Source organism: Rutidosis leptorrhynchoides, chromosome 3 (genome assembly GCF_046630445.1).
Source record: "Rutidosis leptorrhynchoides isolate AG116_Rl617_1_P2 chromosome 3, CSIRO_AGI_Rlap_v1, whole genome shotgun sequence".
Taxonomy (NCBI): domain Eukaryota; kingdom Viridiplantae; phylum Streptophyta; class Magnoliopsida; order Asterales; family Asteraceae; genus Rutidosis; species Rutidosis leptorrhynchoides.
Genome location: NC_092335.1, coordinates 637,446,443 through 637,465,003, shown reverse-complemented (window position 1 = coordinate 637,465,003; position 18,561 = coordinate 637,446,443). Strand labels below are relative to the sequence as shown.

General features: G+C 31.8%; 1 protein-coding gene across 1 annotated transcript; it reads left to right on the top strand.

The window, feature by feature from the left end:
• Nucleotides 1–8,858: 8,858 nt before the first annotated feature.
• On the top strand, nucleotides 8,859–9,674 carry LOC139902403 (uncharacterized). The gene has a single exon (XM_071885034.1). The coding sequence runs from the start codon at nucleotides 8,859–8,861 to the stop codon at nucleotides 9,672–9,674; it is 816 nt and encodes a 271-aa protein (XP_071741135.1).
• Nucleotides 9,675–18,561: the final 8,887 nt, after the last annotated feature.

Sequence of the window (18,561 nt, the reverse complement as noted above, 5' to 3'; positions counted from 1 at the left end):
TGAACCTGAAGCGTTTACCGGCGAACCTGTTCGAAACACCATTTTCAGTCTCATTTCCAAGGTAACTCGACAAGATTATATTCTATCCACAATTCTGAACCTTATTCATCTGCTCGTTCTGACTGACAATTATCCTGGAGTAATAAGTCAACGAACTTGTTGCTCGGATAATCAATTCGGAGAATATGGTGCAAAATGTACCAGCTTCAGCAACATCACCGGCACCAACAGTACCATCAATAACAGCACCAGTACCATCAACAATCCATGCTTCAATATCATCATCTGTACTTTGAGTATGATCTTCGTTCTACGTATCGTTCTACCTCATTTATCTTCGTTCGACATGGCGAATATGTAATCTCTAAAGTTTTAGAGATTATTTATTCTAGTTCCAACTGAAAAGCAAATGAGTTTAATATCATATTAACTCATTAAATCCATGAATACATCTGAAGAAAATATATATGTATATATGTTTTCATAAAGATTGTAATTAAAAATTCTCTTGTACAAACTGTTAATGGTGAAAATATTTTAACGGGTAGGTAATACCCGAGGAATATTTAAATTTCACATTAATAAGTTACATTGTACGTTCTTCGAATCTGTTTCAACAGTCATATACTATCCTACTTACATCCACCGATATACACATCCGTTCACCACATAATAACTATATTCATCCAATTTCATATTTGGATTTTGATTTATCAGAATCCAACAAGTGGCATAATGAAGAAAACATTTGAGAAAATAAAATTTGTTAGAAACAGACAAATTAACTATGAGAAATTTTGTTAAGAATCCACGCTAACTGTTCCTGGCTAATTGTTCCTAGCTAACTGATTACATTTTATTTATCGCAATTTAATTATCGCAATTTACATTCTTGCAATTTTATTTATCGTCATTTAATTTCTGTTATTTACTTTACGCACTTTATTTATCATCATTTAAATTTCTGTTATTTATTTTTACGCACTTTAAATATCGGGACACGTATACAAGGTTTTGACATATCATATCGACACATCTATATATATTATTTGGAATCACCATAGATACCCTATATGCAGTAATGATCGAGTTCTCTATACAGGGTTGAGGTTGATTCTCAAATAATATATATACTTTGAGTTGTGATCGAGTCTGAGACGTATATGGGTCACGATACGTATTAATTAATTCGAATATTATATATTAAACTATATATGAATTATTGGACTGTTACTGTGGACTATCGACTGTGGACTATCAAGATTGGACAATTTAAAATGAATTAAAATATTGATTATAACATATGAAACTAAACAACTCTTCAAGTTTGCCACTTGATTTCATCTTAAACCTCATTTGTATCTTGACGATTACAATACGCATTCAAACCTTTCATGATTCTTGAAAACACCTCAATCGAGAGGATGAACCAACTGCACATTACCTATGGAAGAAAAGATCGATGCATATTGTTATGCACCTGAAAACTCTCAAAAATTGAGTAAACGTTTAACGCGTAGCTGTGCTAATTCCTTTAGCGTTATTATTATCGAAAATAACTTTGTAATCTCTTTCCAAATTAGCCAATTTTGTCACAGCTCCAACAAGTCAACTTCGACTTTTCGTTCGAAACAACCTTATTATAACCTTGATATATATACGTGCTCTTTTATTGTTACCGGGGAACCTTTCATATTTTACCATATTACCAGCAGACGTACCAGCAACCTCGTTGCTTCTTGGTTTAAATATCTCTGATAAATCATTATATTTATTCATTGAAACCCTATCATATACTCATCCGCATCTTGTAACGAATACTGCCATACCAATTACCGGGAATCAGCTATCAGTACTTTGAAAACTCACAGCATATCTACATCAACAGTTACATGTATCCATATAACATTTATCTCTTAGAATTATGATCTTTCATTCTGAAATTTTGAAAAGGCACCCAGCTTACGAATCAATACATTGAACTTTGAAAAAGCTGAATGAAGCAGCAGAAACTGTAGGCAACCGTAAATGACCTTAGTCGTCGGAAGTTTGATGATAAAGAATAATGTGTTGGAAAAGCTCAGAAACGTTGGAACTGGAAAACGGATAGAGTTAACCATGAAGGAGACCAAGGACAAATACAAGGACCATACCCTATATTCAAAGAATCCAGTTAATTCTAGATCCGATGAAATCTTCAACAAATATCTTGCTCCGTACTCATATTAAAATCTTGCGGAAAATCTTTCTTCATCAACCATCGAACTTAGAAATTCCAAAATATCATCATCAATATCTTCGATATTTCTGAGGATATTTTTATAAATATTCTCGTTCGAAATTATATACCTCTTCGTGCTTCCTGTGTATCATTATAATGGAAACATTCAATTGAAAATTTAGTACCGAAAGCAGATTATGCGAAACTATGAAGAAAGCCGTGGACAAATCACAAAGAATGAGTTTGACTTCAAAGAATCCGAATGATTCAATGTCTGCTAAGGTCTTTAGTGAATATCTTGCTCATTACTCTAAACCCTTGCAGACAATAGTTTCTATCATCCTCTGATCTTAGAGATTCCAAGATATTATCGTATCTTTCATTATAAATATCCTCCATATTTCTGGAGATATTTTTATAACTATTCTTACCTGAAATCATTAATCTCTTCATACTATCAGTGTTACATCATATAGAAACTGTTAGTTTCTATATTCTGTAAACTTTCGAGCTTAAAATATGAAAGTTATTGAAGTAATGTTGGGAACTGATGCATGAGTTAGTATAATATAATGACACTTGATCAACGTGATTATATTACAGTAAGTCATGCTGAGTTTCTAATGGAATGTGATGATTCACAGAACATACCATCATCATGTGCCATGTTACATAACTCTTACATTCTACTTAACTCCTGAACAAATCAATAAAATGTATTCTTGATGGTTCTACCTTCCGTGATGTTGATAAATTTAAAAATCAAATCATGCAATCATGTTCCTTCCTGCTTAGAACTTTATAATCATTCGAAACTCTATATCTACAAATTCTGGACCATTATTCGCTTGACTTAAAGTCGGGAAGTGAAAATAAAAGCATGGAGCCCCGAAATATAAAGGAGTATACAAAACCCGATAACAACACAGGAATTACAAACCGTGTATGTCAATGTTTATCGCAACGTAAAGACACGGGAGAATTAAAAACACTATAACCCCCAAGAGCGAAGTAGAAGAAAACAGATTCCTCCGGTGGGAGTTGGAAGAGGAGAATGAATGTTGCGATAGTCAGAATAAGAACAATGATCAGAACTGGATTAAGCATTTTCACAATCCTTGGAAATGTAAATCAAGGAAAGAAAATATAAAAGTGGTGAAAATAATGGAACGGTAGAGGTAAATTTATAATAAGAGTATCCGACATAGCAATCAAGGCAGATATCCGCATTTAATTTAAGAGATCTTAATTACCGTATTAAACGAAGAATCAGATCTTTTAGATTTCAAAGATTTTCTTTAAATCCCTTGAATTCCGGAATTCAACTTTGACCACGTCAAAAGCTAGGGCGCACCTTATTTTCTAAATTCAGCCATGACTACGTCAAAAGTTAGGATGAAACTTACTTTCCTCATTCTGCCATTTTATGATAGCTTCATTCGTACGCTTTGAGTAATCAAATTGTTTTATCTATATTATTCAATTTGTGATAAAACTCTATTTATCAACTCATATGCGTCATGAAAACATTTTTATTGTTAGCTATGACCACCTCACTCAAATTTCGGGATGAAATTTCTTTAACGGGTAGGTACTGTGATGACCCGGGAATTTCTGACCAAATTTAAACTTAATCTTTATATGTTGTCGACACGATAAGCAAAGTTTATAATGTTGAGACTAAAAATTTTTGAACTGTTTATATGAATTCAGATAACCTTCGATTATTTCCGACGATTCACGAACATTGTCTGTAAATATATATATATATATATATATATATATATATATATATATATATATATATATATATATATATATATATATATATATATATATATATATAAATGTAAGTATATTTAATAAATTAAAAATATTAAATAAAATATAAATATAAGAATTAAATATGTAAAAACAAAATAAGAAATAATTATGTATAAATTAAAAATGAATTTATATATAAATATTTATGATTATTCTATGAATATAGTAATATATATGTATAATGTATAAATATTTAATAATATAAAAATTTCAAACATTACATAAGTAATAAATTGTAATAATAATATATTAAAAGTAATTACAAATAAAAATATAATTATGAATATTATTATTACTTTTATTATGATTAAAAATAAATAGTAATATTAGTATCAGTATTAATAACAATAGTATCTAATATATAGATGTTAAGTTTGATACAGTCAATTTATTATATTATTTTTAGTAATATTAATATTATTGTTATCAATATTAATATCATTAGTATTAGTAAAAATTACAATTTGTATTATTATTATGATTATTAAAAGTATTATTAACACCTTAATTACAAAATTTTTTTATTTTTAATTAAGATTATTATTACCTTTAAAAAAAATATGATTTTAGTTATTTAATTATTATTAGTATTATCCTAGGAATAATATTATCAATAATATAATTATTATTAATTAGTATTTTTATTATTACTAAATTATTTATATTAATTATTTTTACCAAAATAGATAAATAATTAAGGAGTCTGTTACATGTTAACATCACGGTATTAGATTAATACTAATTCTCTTCAATTGGATTCATCTCAATATCTGTAGTACAAATCAGTAGAGATTAGATTCGATCTTTTTTTGTACTTTTATTATTATTTTTCTTTCTACTTGTCTGATTGAGAAAATTTGAACCACGGTCTCGAAATAATTGATCAATTCAGCTGTTACATTAATCATTCGTTCCACCTTTACATTACTTCACAATCACAGACGCTATATGAATTTTAATTGCAATTAAAACAGAGTTTTCTTATTTATTTTTTTCTTCTGTTTCAGCGAATACCTCTGTTTCATTGTTATTACTATCAAAATTCGAAATTGAAGTGCTTTTTAAAATCTAGAAATGCAGTTTAGTTATAAATCATGTGATTAAACTATCTGCAAAGTTTCAATGTTCAAATTCAAATATCGAGTTCCAATTTGGAGATCAAAGTTTTAAAAGTCAAAAGTCAACTTAAGTGTTCTTGGGAAAATTCGTAATCAAATTGATGTTTTGAGTTAAAATTAACTATCCATTAAGTTTATATGAAGGATTTTAAACATATTTCATGTTGTGATTATAACTTGAAACGTCCTAGAATTCGAAATTGATGTGTGAGTTCAAGGTGTTCTTCGTGAATCTGCTTCAGCATAATTCTTTGCTTTAATTTCGATTTCTATTGATCAAACACATATCCATTAAGTTTATTGTTACGTGTATTACATGTTTTAAATCAAATTCTTGTTGTTAAACTGCTTCGATCGATTAAACCTGTGATGAAGAAGAAAGTGGAAACAAAAATTAATACGGTTTAAATAAATTAAAAGGAGAAATAAACCAGATAATTCGAGGCAGAGGGATGGTTAAGACTTGTTATAGTTTATCGAGAGGTCTCGGGTTCGATTCCAGGCTAGGACATCAATTTCTTTTTTAAAGCTTGTTAAGGTAGTCTTTTACTTCTTTTATTATTATTATTATTATTATTATTATTATTGTTATTGTTATTGTTATTGTTATTGTTATTGTTATTGTTATTGTTATTGTTATTATTGTTATTAATAAGTATTAGTATTGTTAGTATTATCAATTTTTTTTTTAGTATTATGAATATTATGATTATTATTATTATTACCATTATTATACTTATTATTATTACTGTTATTAATAATATAATTATTAAGATTAGTATTATTACTAATATATGTACTATGATGGAATTCCATTTGTAGATACAAATATGAATATCATTATTATTAATGTATTTATTAATATCATTTAAAATTTAGCTTTAACATTTTTCTACTAGTATAACTATTATTATTATTAATACGATTAGGATTATTATTATTATCAATAAAAGTATTATGGATATTATCATTTTTACAAAAATTATTATTTTGTCCTTATTAAAACTATTATTATTATTATCATTATTATCAAGTATTATTTATATCATTAGTATTAAGACAATATTGTTTATGAAAATAAAGGTTTCAAACGACGTTGTTAAGATTATAATTATTAAAATAAAGATTATAGGTATAAAAATATATTTATATTACATAACCTAACTAATTTAATAATTCTATGTATAAAATGAAAATATATAAATATATAAAAATTTATAATTTATTAAATATAACAAGTATATCACTAATAATAATATATAAATTTACTTGATTACAATTATGTGTGTTAATATATATACAAATGATATAGGTTCGTGAATCCAAGGCCAACCCTATACTTGTTCAATGTCGTCCTATGTATTTTTACTACAAAATACATTAGGTGAGTTTCATTATTCCCTTTTTATATATATTTTTGGGCTGAGAATACATGCAATGTTTTAATAACTATTTTACAATATTTATAAGCGTGAGTTTCATATGATCCCTTTTACTCTTTAGATTTTTGGGCTGAGAATACATGCAAATGCTTTATTAACTGTTTTACAATATTTATATGCGTGAGTTTCATTTACCTTTTTACCCTTTATATTTTTGGGCTGAGAATACATGCATAATTTTTATAAATGTTTTTACGAAATAGACACAAGTAATCAAAACTACATTATATGGTTGAATGATCGAAATCGAATATGCCCCTTTTTATTAAGTCTGGTAATCTAAGAATTAGGGAACAGACACCCTAATTGATGCGAACTCTAAAGATAGATCTATCGGGCCCAACAAGCCCCATCCAAAGTACCGGATGCTTTAGTACTTCAAAATTAATATCATGTTCGAAGGAGGATCCCGGAATAATGGGGATATTCTTATATGCATATTGTGAATGTTGGTTACCAGGTGTTCAATCAATATGAATGATTATTTTGTCTCTATGTATGGGACGTATGTTTATGAGAAATGGAAATATGAAATCTTGTGGTCTATTAAAAGTTATGAAATGATTATTTATGATAAACTAATGAACTCACCAACCTTTTGGTTGACACTTGAAAGCATGTTTATTCTCAGGTACGAAAGAAATCTTCCGCTGTGCATTTGCTCATTTTAGAGATATTACTTGGAGTCATTCATGACATATTTCAAAAGACGTTGCATTCAAATCGTTGAGTTCATCAAGATTATTATTATGTCAGTTATAGATAGATATATTATGAAATGGTATGCATGCCGTCAACTTTCGATGTAATGAAAGATTGTCTTTTCAAAAACTTATGCAATGTTTGTAAAATGTATCATATAGAGGTCAAGTACCTCGCAATGTAATCAACTGTTGTGAATCGTTTATAATCGATATGGACTTTGTCCGGATGGATTAGGACGGGTCTTCACAACAAAAAGCCAAGCAAAGTCTTGAGCTTGCTCCTACAACTGAAAAGTTTGTACCACATATTGCAAATCATCCTTTTATAGTAGCACCAGTGGTACCCCCTAACGTTGGGAAGTTACGATGGATTGTCAGATCCAGATGATTTTTTGCAAAAATTTGAAGGAACCATAAGAACACATAGCTGGGGCGACGCAGTAGCATGTCATATGCTACCAATAGTACTACAAGGGGTAGCAAGGGAATGGTTCAATAACTTACCATCCCAAAGCATTACAGGTTTCGCGGATTTGCGCTCAAGATTTTTGTTAAACTTTCATAACTTACGCGCCCGCAAAAGAACACATGTCGAATGCCACGACATTAAGCAGAAACCGAAAGAAAGCTTGGGAGAGGTAATAGATAGGTACACCAAGGAGGTGGCCAAAATGCAAGACTTGCCAGAAAGCCAGAAGGTGTCCGGCTTTATACATTATATAGATACGGACATACACCTATCTTTATGGCAGCGGTTATGCTGAAGAGTGCCAGAAACTTTCGCAGAAGCTATAAAAGAAACGCATGATTATATGCGAGCACAATAAGATATAAAGCAAAGTTGCGGAAACACCTCTTCAAACATGGATATCGATGATGATTACTATCGAATACAGGGAAGAGGATCAGAGTCTGGCAAGCGCTATGGTAGTAGTGGGCCACCCAGGAGTGGTAATTAAAATAGTGATAAATATCGTAAGTTTAATAACAACAAAGGGGGAGGAAGTCAGAGGATCAAAAGCAACCACAACGATAATGCTGCGTTAATAAAAGACCTCACAAAAACACCAAAGGAAATTTTAGCTACAGAGGCTGTATACAAAAGCTTCGACCCCCCAGTACCTTTGTCAAAATTTGGAAACAGAGACAAAAGCAAATTCTGTGATTTTCACGACGATTATGGTCATGAAACCAACGAATGTCGGCATCTAATCGAAAAGATAGCTGCTAAACTTAAAAGAGGAAGATTGCAACACTTGAAGAAAATTGTAAAAACATCAAGTGAGAAGCCGAAAGGAGAAAAAGAATATCCGTGGCAAAAGAAGAATGATGGAAGGGAAACAGATAAAACCATTAATATGGTAATAGCGGATGAGTAAATCAGAGATGCAAGTTAGAAGTATCTGAAGAGTGGGAAAACACTCCCATCATGTTCCCGGCCATAGCACATGAACCCTCGGATGCATCCATCACAATTAAAGGACGCGTTAAAAGCTACGGATACATCATAAAGCGACTGCATATAGATACCGGCTGCAGTGTAGATATAATGTACGAACATTGTTTCCGCTTGTTGCCGGGAGCGGTGCGATCCAAGCTAGTAGCTCCTAGTACCGTATTATCAGGATTTTCTGGAGAGTCTGCATGGCCAATTGGGATCATCGAATTAGAGCTAGAGCTGGTAGATGGTGATAATAAGGAATTGGTAAGGAGTACAACAGTAGAATTTGCTGTAGTAAGGTCTTACTCGGAATATAATGCGCTCTTAGGACGCACAACCCTGCAAAAGTTAGCAGCTATCTCTTCCACAGTGCATGGCCTTATCAAATTCCCAACACCATTAGGAATCGCAACGATAAGGTCAGAAAAACAAGATGCAAGTGTTGCAGCTATGGAACAAGAAGAAAAACAGCCAAGCGAGGCAGAACATCTTCGAAGCTGCATGATTATCGTAAATCCGCGATATCCAAAACAAAAAATTAAAATCGGCGGAGGATTGTCCGAGGAAACAAAGTTTAAGCTTCGTAACATATTAGCTTCTAATACGGATGTCTTTGCATGGAAAGAAGCAGAGATGACTGGCGTACCAAGAGAAATTGCTGAGCATAAACTTAATACAAATCCAAGTCTGACACCAGTGCGACAAAAGAAACGTGGTATGGCACTGGAAAGAAGCGAATGGTTGAAGGCAGAAGTTGACAAGTTGGTCAAAGCAAACATATTACGAGAAGTAAGGTACCAAATGTGGGTAGCAAACCCAGTATTGGTAAAAAAGCCTGATGGGTCTTGGCGCACATGTGTTGACTTCACGGACATTAACAAAGCCTATGCCAAAGACAATTATCCTCTACCAGAAATAGACTGAAAAGTTGAGTCACTGGCAAGCTTCTGATATAAATTTTTTCTGGATGCGTACAAAGGATATCATCAGATACAGATGGCAGCAAAAAGATGAGGATAAAACTGTCTTTCACACAAGCCAAGGCATATGCTGCTACACAAAGATGCCATTTGGTTTAAAGAATGTCGGGGCAACATATCAACGCGTAATAGATGAGGCTTTCAAAGGTCAGATTGGCAGAAATTTAGAAGCATATGTTGATGATTTGTTGATAAAAAGCACAACAGAACAAGGTTTGTTAGAAGATATATTAGAAACGCTTACATCGTTGAGAAAGATAAATATGAAACTCAATCCGTCGAAGTGCAGTTTTGGAGAAGAGGAAGGAAAGTTTCTTGGCCATATAATAACTGAGCGCGGGATACGCGCAAACCCAAAGAAAATAGAGGCAATCGAAAATATGCTGTCGCCCAGAAATAAAAAAGAGGTGCAAAGTTTAACGGGTAAATTAGCGGCATTAACAATGTTCTTATCAAAATCTGCAGAGCGATCGCTCCCCTTTTTCGGGACATTAAAGAATTGCTTAAAGAAGACGGATTTCAAATGGACAGAGGAAGCAGAAGTAGCGTTTCAAAAAATTAAAAAGTTGTTAAAAGAATTGCCGACAATGACTGCGCCGATTGAGGGAGAAACGCTGATACTTTACTTAGCAGCATCGAAAGAAGCAATAAGTTCAGTATTGATAGCGGACAGAGGACAGGTACGCACTATAAACTTAAAAATAGCTAATTTTTAATCAGTAGACATTTAAAATTATGTGATTATGCTATGCGGACATGTACAAATGCCTGTATATTTTGTTAGTAAAGCTTTAATAGGAAGCGAATTAAACTACCCTGCAATTGAAAAACTGGTTTATGCACTCGTGCATACAGCTAGACGCTTAAGAAGATATTTCCAAGCGCATCCAATAATGGTCCTAACAGATCAACCCATAAAGCAGGTATGACAAGAAACAACGTATTGTCAAAAAACTTAAAATTACTTGATAAATTCTAGCAAATTTACATTCGCTGATACTTGTTGAGCAGGTGCTATATAAACCAGAAAATTCTGGTCGCATGGCTAAATGGACTATTGAATTAGGTGAGCATGAGATAAGCTTCTCACCAAGAAGTGCGGTAAAAGGGCAAGTCCTAGCAGATTATCTGGCTAAAATAGCCGTAGATATCGAAGTCTCGCATGAATCAAAAGAAATACCACCTCCCCCCGAACAGCTGTGAGAAATGCACACAGATGGGGCTTGTGGTCCAGAAGGAGCAGGGGTAGGAATAGTCCTAACTTCTGACGAACGTTGAAGACTAGCCGCTATAAACGAACCCTAATGACTAATAATTCAGGTAATAGTATGTCTATTCAGTCAACCTTTAATCTATTGAATTCATGTTTCATTTTCTTCATTTATTGTTTGTTGTGATTTATACACTTACATCTGCATACGTATATGCGTGTAAATGTTTGAAGATATAAATTGTATTTGGCAATGATTGAAATATGTAGCTACTGATAAGTGATATTAAGTTTAACCTTGATAAAGATATGACCATAATCGAGTGATGATTATAAACATTATAGGCAAACCAATATACAAAACTATTGATGCAATTTAAAAATGGTTAAAAGTCCTAATTGATATTCATGTTTAACTAAATGTTTGACCCATATGCACATAAACCTGCTGGATGTGATATTTAATATAATTAACTTGAATGATATTGTCATGAACATCAATATCGGCAATGACAATTGTAACTGAATGATATATACATGAACCATTATTAATATTTTTTTGTTTCTTATTGTCAGTCCGAATCAGGAGGGATAACAAGGGATAACAATCAAGATCACTTTTGAAGTTACGATATTTCCTTACAGGTTTGTTATTAACGACATCTGCAAACGATGCTAACTGTGGGTTTGATAATTTTTAAGCGCATTATAAATCGATTAAACTGGTAGATTTATATCAACTAAAATGATTTCTAATGTTGTTTTTTCTGTAGGATACCTGTAAAATGGACTGGTTGGGTGGGTTCTTTTGGGTTGGGTTTATGTCAATATACATATCTTTATGTTTTCATATTTTTATATAGAACAGTAGCATTTTAGACATTGATTAAAAATACTGATATATTTATATAAACTTTAAAGAGTGATTCACTAGGCAAAGATTGTTTAAACTTTGAAGAGTGATTCACTAGGTAAATATATAACATCAACTAATCCTAGCCCTTCATTTACTTAACCAAAATTAATCTAAACCATTTATTCGTCCCTAAACTTTCTAATGACATCATAATCATCTCCATTAATTGTTTGATTACCAAAACACCCTTCTAACCTAAAATTTAGTTGGCCTATTTTCTAATTGAAGTGGTGGCAAACAATACTTCACATTTTAGGGTTTCTTTTAAAAAAATTCAATAAACTCACAGCGTTTTCTCTCAAAAACTGTCTCTTCTTCAAAAATTGATTACGCCAAATCAGATTCATGTTGTTCTTAATTCTTTGAATTACACGATGAATACATGATTCTGAAAGGAAATTTGTTTACTTTTCCAATTCATGAGAACGATTGGAGATATGAGAAAACCTAATTTCATTACTTGCCCTAATACCGATAATCATACATGCGATGATTAAATACTTTTGCTATTCACAAGATAATTATCCAGTAACGAGGTATTCATTGCCTTGAATTAGGAAAGTCACTGTATTTTTTTAATTTTTTTTTTTGAATTAGAGTTTTTATTTGGTTTTTTGGATCAGTTCTTCATATCTGCTGTTTTCTTGTGTCGATGAATAGTTTGATCTGTCAGGATTTTATTTTGTTTTTGATTATGAATTTTGTTTGAAGTATGGGTCTCGATAATAAATCTTTCCTGTATTTATTTCATAGGTATTTGTATGTTTATCTTTGATTGGATTATCATGTGTTTTTCGAATTATTCTGCATTGTTTTTGTTGATTATAGGAGTAATTTTTATTCAATGTTATTTATTTCTGTTTTTAGTTTCGGAATATGTTGAAACTAATATGTAATTGCATTCTGAGCAAGAAAAGCAGGCTCCTCCTACTTTTGGTTCTTTAAATTATTTCAACACATGTTAAAATTTAGTTTCATGTTATGCTAATATAAAATTGGTGTATCTGTTATGTTTCAGAATTTGAGAAAAGAACATATATCATACATTTTGTATTAAAGTATAACATTTAACTTCTAATTGTATCTATGGCTCTCAAGTTATTATGGCTTTACAAAAGCTTGGTAAAATTCTGAATTAAAGTCCTGTTTGTATGGTGATATTATGATACATTATTTGGTCTATCATTTAATACTATGTATGCATATGTTTTCAACCAAACCTCACCTTTGGTAGTATCGCTACTTCACTTATTCAATGTATGTCTTTGCTTATAGGCAAACTGGAACTGAGAAGACGTTTGCGATGGAAGAAATTGCTTGAAACACGGGAGTTAACTTAGTAACCTTGGAGGTGTTGTACAGGGTTTCTGAAGGGCAGGAGTTAACTGTATTCGGTTACAGGTGTACATTATGTAGTGACCCGAACTTTTCCATGTTTATATATATTAATTGAGATTGATATTTACATGATTAAATGTTTCCAACATGTTAAGCAATCAAATTTGTTAAGACTTGATTAATTGAAATATGTTTCATATAGACAATTGACCACCCAAGTTGACCGGTGATTCACGAACGTTAAAACTTGTAAAAACTATATGATGACATATATATGGATATATATATATATAGTTAACATGATACTATGATAATAAAACATATCATAAAGTATATTAACAATGAACTACATATGTAAAAACAAGACTACTAACTTAATGATTTTTAAACGAGACATATATGTAACGATTATCGTTGTAAAGACATTTAATGTATATATATCATATTAAGAGATATTCATACATGATAATATCATGATAATATAATAATTTAAAATCTCATTTGATATTATAAACATTGGGTTAACAACATTTAACAAGATCGTTAACCTAAAGGTTTCAAAACAACACTTACATGTAACGACTAACGATGACTTAACGACTCAGTTAATATGTATATACATGTAGTGTTTTAATATGTATTTATACACTTTTGAAAGACTTGAATACACTTATAAAAATACTTCTACTTAACAAAAATGCTTACAATTACATCCTCGTTCAGTTCCATCAACAATTCTACTCGTATGCACCCGTATTCGTACTCGTACAATACATAGCTTTAGATGTATGTACTATTGGTATATACACTCCAATGATCAGCTCTTAGCAGCCCATGTGAGTCACCTAACACATGTGGGAACCATCATTTGGCAACTAGCATGAAATATCTCATAAAATTACAAAAATATGAGTAATCATTCATGACTTATTTACATGAAAACAAAATTACATATCCTTTATATCTAATCCATACACCAACGACCAAAAACACCTACAAACACTTTCATTCTTCAATTTTCTTCATCTAATTGATCTCTCTCAAGTTCTATCTTCAAGTTCTAAGTGTTCTTCATAAATTCCAAAAGTTCTAGTTTCATAAAATCAAGAATACTTTCAAGTTTGCTAGCTCACTTCCAATCTTGTAAGGTGATCATCCAACCTCAAGAAATCTTTGTTTCTTACAGTAGGTTATCATTCTAATACAAGGTAATAATCATATTCAAACTTTGGTTCAATTTCTATAACTATAACAATCTTATTTCAAGTGATGATCTTACTTGAACTTGTTTTCGTGTCATGATTCTGCTTCAAGAACTTCGAGCCATCCAAGGATCCATTGAAGCTAGATCCATTTTTCTCTTTTCCAGTAGGTTTATCCAAGGAACTTAAGGTAGTAATGATGTTCATAACATCATTCGATTCATACATATAAAGCTATCTTATTCGAAGGTTTAAAATTGTAATCACTAGAACATAGTTTAGTTAATTCTAAACTTGTTCGCAAACAAAAGTTAATCCTTCTAACTTGACTTTTAAATCAACTAAACACATGTTCTATATCTATATGATATGCTAACTTAATGATTTAAAACCTGGAAACACTAAAAACACCGTAAAACCGGATTTACGCCGTCGTAGTAACACCGCGGGCTGTTTTGGGTTAGTTAATTAAAAACTATGATAAACTTTGATTTAAAAGTTTTTATTCTGAGAAAATGATTTTTATTATGAACATGAAACTATATCCAAAAATTATGGTTAAACTCAAAGTGGAAGTATGTTTTCTAAAATGGTCATCTAGACGTCGTTCTTTCGACTGAAATGACTACCTTTACAAAAACGACTTGTAAATTATTTTTCCAACTATAAACCTATACTTTTTCTGTTTAGATTCATAAAATAGAGTTCAATGTGAAACCATAGCAATTTGATTCACTCAAAACGGATTTAAAATGAAGAAGTTATGGGTAAAACAAGATTGGATAATTTTTCTCATTTTAGCTACGTGAAAATTGGTAACAAATCTATTCCAACCATAACTTAATCAACTTGTATTGTATATTATGTAATCTTGAGATACCATAGATACGTATACAATGTTTCGACCTATTATGTCGACACATCTATATATATTTCGGAACAACCATAGACACTCTATATGTGAATGTTGGAGTTAGCTATACAGGGTTGAGGTTGATTCCAAAATATATATAGTTTGAGTTGTGATCAATACTGAGATACGTATACACTGGGTCGTGGATTGATTCAAGATAATATTTATCGATTTATTTCTGTACATCTAACTGTGGACAACTAGTTGTAGGTTCGTGAATCAACCAGTGGCCAAGTCTTACTTCCCGACGAAGTAAAAATCTGTGAAAGTGAGTTATAGTCCCACTTTTAAAATCTAATATTTTTGGGATGAGAATACATGTAGGTTTTATAAATGATTTACAAAATAGACACAAGTACGTGAAACTACATTCTATGGTTGAATTATCGAAATCGAATATGCCCCTTTTTATTAAGTCTGGTAATCTAAGAATTAGGGAACAGACACCCTAATTGACGCGAATCCTAAAGATAGATCTATTGGGCCTAACAAACCCCATCCAAAGTACCGGATGCTTTAGTACTTCGAAATTTATATCATATCCGAAGGGTGTCCCGGAATGATGGGGATATTCTTATATATGCATCTTGTTAATGCCGGTTACCAGGTGTTCACCATATGAATGATTTTTATCTCTATGTATGGGATGTGTATTGAAATATGAAATCTTGTGGTCTATTGTTACGATTTGATACATATAGGTTAAACCTATAACTCACCAACATTTTTGTTGACGTTTAAAGCATGTTTATTCTCAGGTGAATACTAAGAGCTTCCGCTGTTGCATACTAAAATAAGGACAAGATTTGGAGTCCATGTTTGTATGATATTGTGTAAAAACTGCATTCAAGAAACTGATTTCGATGTAACATATTTGTATTGTAAACCATTATGTAATGGTCGTGTGTAAACAGGATATTTTAGATTATCATTATTTGATAATCTACGTAAAGCTTTTAAACCTTTATTTATGAAATAAAGGTTATGGTTTGTTTTAAAAATGAATGCAGTCTTTGAAAAACGTCTCATATAGAGGTCAAAACCTCGCAACGAAATCAATTAATATGGAACGTTTTTAATCAATAAGAACGGGACATTTCAGTTGGTATCAGAGCGTTGGTCTTAGAGAACCAGAAAATTTGCATTAGTGTGTCTTATCGAGTTTGTTAGGATGCATTAGTGAGTCTGGACTTCGACCGTGTTTTCTTTAAAAATGATTGCTTAACATTTTTGTTGGAAACTATATATTTAACATATGAATATTATGTGATATATTAATCTCTTAACGTGTTTGATATTATGTGATAGATGTCTACCTCTAGAACAAGTCCCATTGACTCACCTAATAATAATGAAGAGTCAAATGTAAATTGGAATGATTCGTGGACTGATTCACAAGTTCCCGAAGAGGAACCGGAAGAAGAGTCGGAACCGGAAGAAGAGTCGGAACCGGAAGAAGAATCGGAACCGGAAGAAGAAATAGAACCGGTGGGGGAAATAATAAAACGGTTAAGTAAAATAGAATCCTCAACCAACCGACCAAAGTTAATTATGGTCAATGGTGTTTCCGCCAAGGAAGCAAAATATTGGGAGGATTACCAATTCTCCGATGAATCGGATTCTGACGAGAATTCCGATGATGTTATAGAAATTACCCCAACTGAATTTAAAAAGGCAAAAGAAAATAATAAGGGAAAGGGCATAAAAATAGAGAAATCTAATTCCAACCCCGATGAACTTTATATGTATCGTCAACCCCCGAAGTCCTTAAGTTGTAACAATGACCCGGGAACCTCTAAACCACCAGGTTTTTCTAAACCAATGTGGATAATGACGGCTCGTATTAGGGGAACATCATATATCCCTAGAAACTTGGCAAAACGAACCAAAACCGAAGAAGAAGAAACAAGCGAGTCGGAATAAGATAGTTGTATTCGTGTGGTGTAATATATGTAATATAGTGTGCTTATGCTTTATGATATATGTAAAAATTGCTTGTATTAATAAGTATTTTTTTTTTTTTATGAATCTAACTCTTGTCTATTTTACAGTATAAAAACAGAAAATGGATAGACAACCCAATATTTTAAGAGACCTACCCGGAGACATGATTGATGAAATCTTGTCTAGAGTCGGTCAGAATTCTTCGGCACAACTATTTAAGGCGAGATCAGTTTGTAAGACATTCGAAGAACGTTCCAAGAATGCCTTGTTTATAAAAGGCTTTCGTTCGAAAGATGGGGGATATCACATTGGGAAATCCATAAGTTACGATGTGTTTACTTTGACGCATATATTGCGGGGAACCCAAATGCTATTTTACGCAATGGGTTAAGAAATTATTTTGACTCAATATATCCGAATATTGGTCTTCGTGATTTAGAAAAAGCGGCTAACATGCAACATAAAGAAGCATGTTATGCTTACGGATTAGTAATGTTCGCTTCTCACCAAAGTGAGAACAAGAACATCGGGCTACAACAATTAAACAAAACGTTCCCACAAGTGACGGAGTCGGTAATTGGGGTAAGAAATGAGGTTTTTAGATTGTTACGGGACTGTTGGACATTACGTAACCCTCGTCCCTTTGACGACGTTACAACACGCTGTCTTATCAACGGCCATAACGGTTATGTTCCACAAGACCAAGGATGGGAAGTAATCCTAGTAAAACCAGAATGCATGACTTGTTTCTGGACGTATGAATTACGTGTCTTTATTGCCTTTGCTGAACGACTTGTGTACTAGCTAGAATTATCTTCACAACCATCTTGTATCAAATTTATTGTGTGCTATATTTCATGCTATATGTAAAATAAGCGGTATTGTAAGTTTGTAAAATATTGTGTAAAAGTTTGAACGCGAAATATTATTATAATCAGCTTTTCATATAGAATTGTAGTAGTTGAATTGTATATTAGCTACTAAGTATGAACTTAACGGGTAGGTACTACCCGAATTTAAACTTATAAAACGCTAATATGAAGAAAAAGCTTTTATAAATGAGTTCATATTATGCTACGAAATACTATTAACTACTCTTAATATTCTGTATGATTAACTTGTTCCATTTAACTATTTTGAAGGAAATGGCACCGACTACTCGACACACCGTGAATATGAATGAAGAGGAATTCCGTACTTTTCTAGCTTCAAACATAGCCGCAGTACAGGCTGCGCAACATACCAACAATAACCTTGGATCTAGCAGTACAGGAAATCGTGTAGGATGCACCTACAAAGAATTCACTG

What these genes read in the sequence shown, in the direction of transcription:
- LOC139902403 (XM_071885034.1), top strand. Translation starts at nt 8,859, where the DNA reads ATGTACGAACATTGTTTCCGCTTGTTGCCGGGAGCGGTGCGATCCAAG.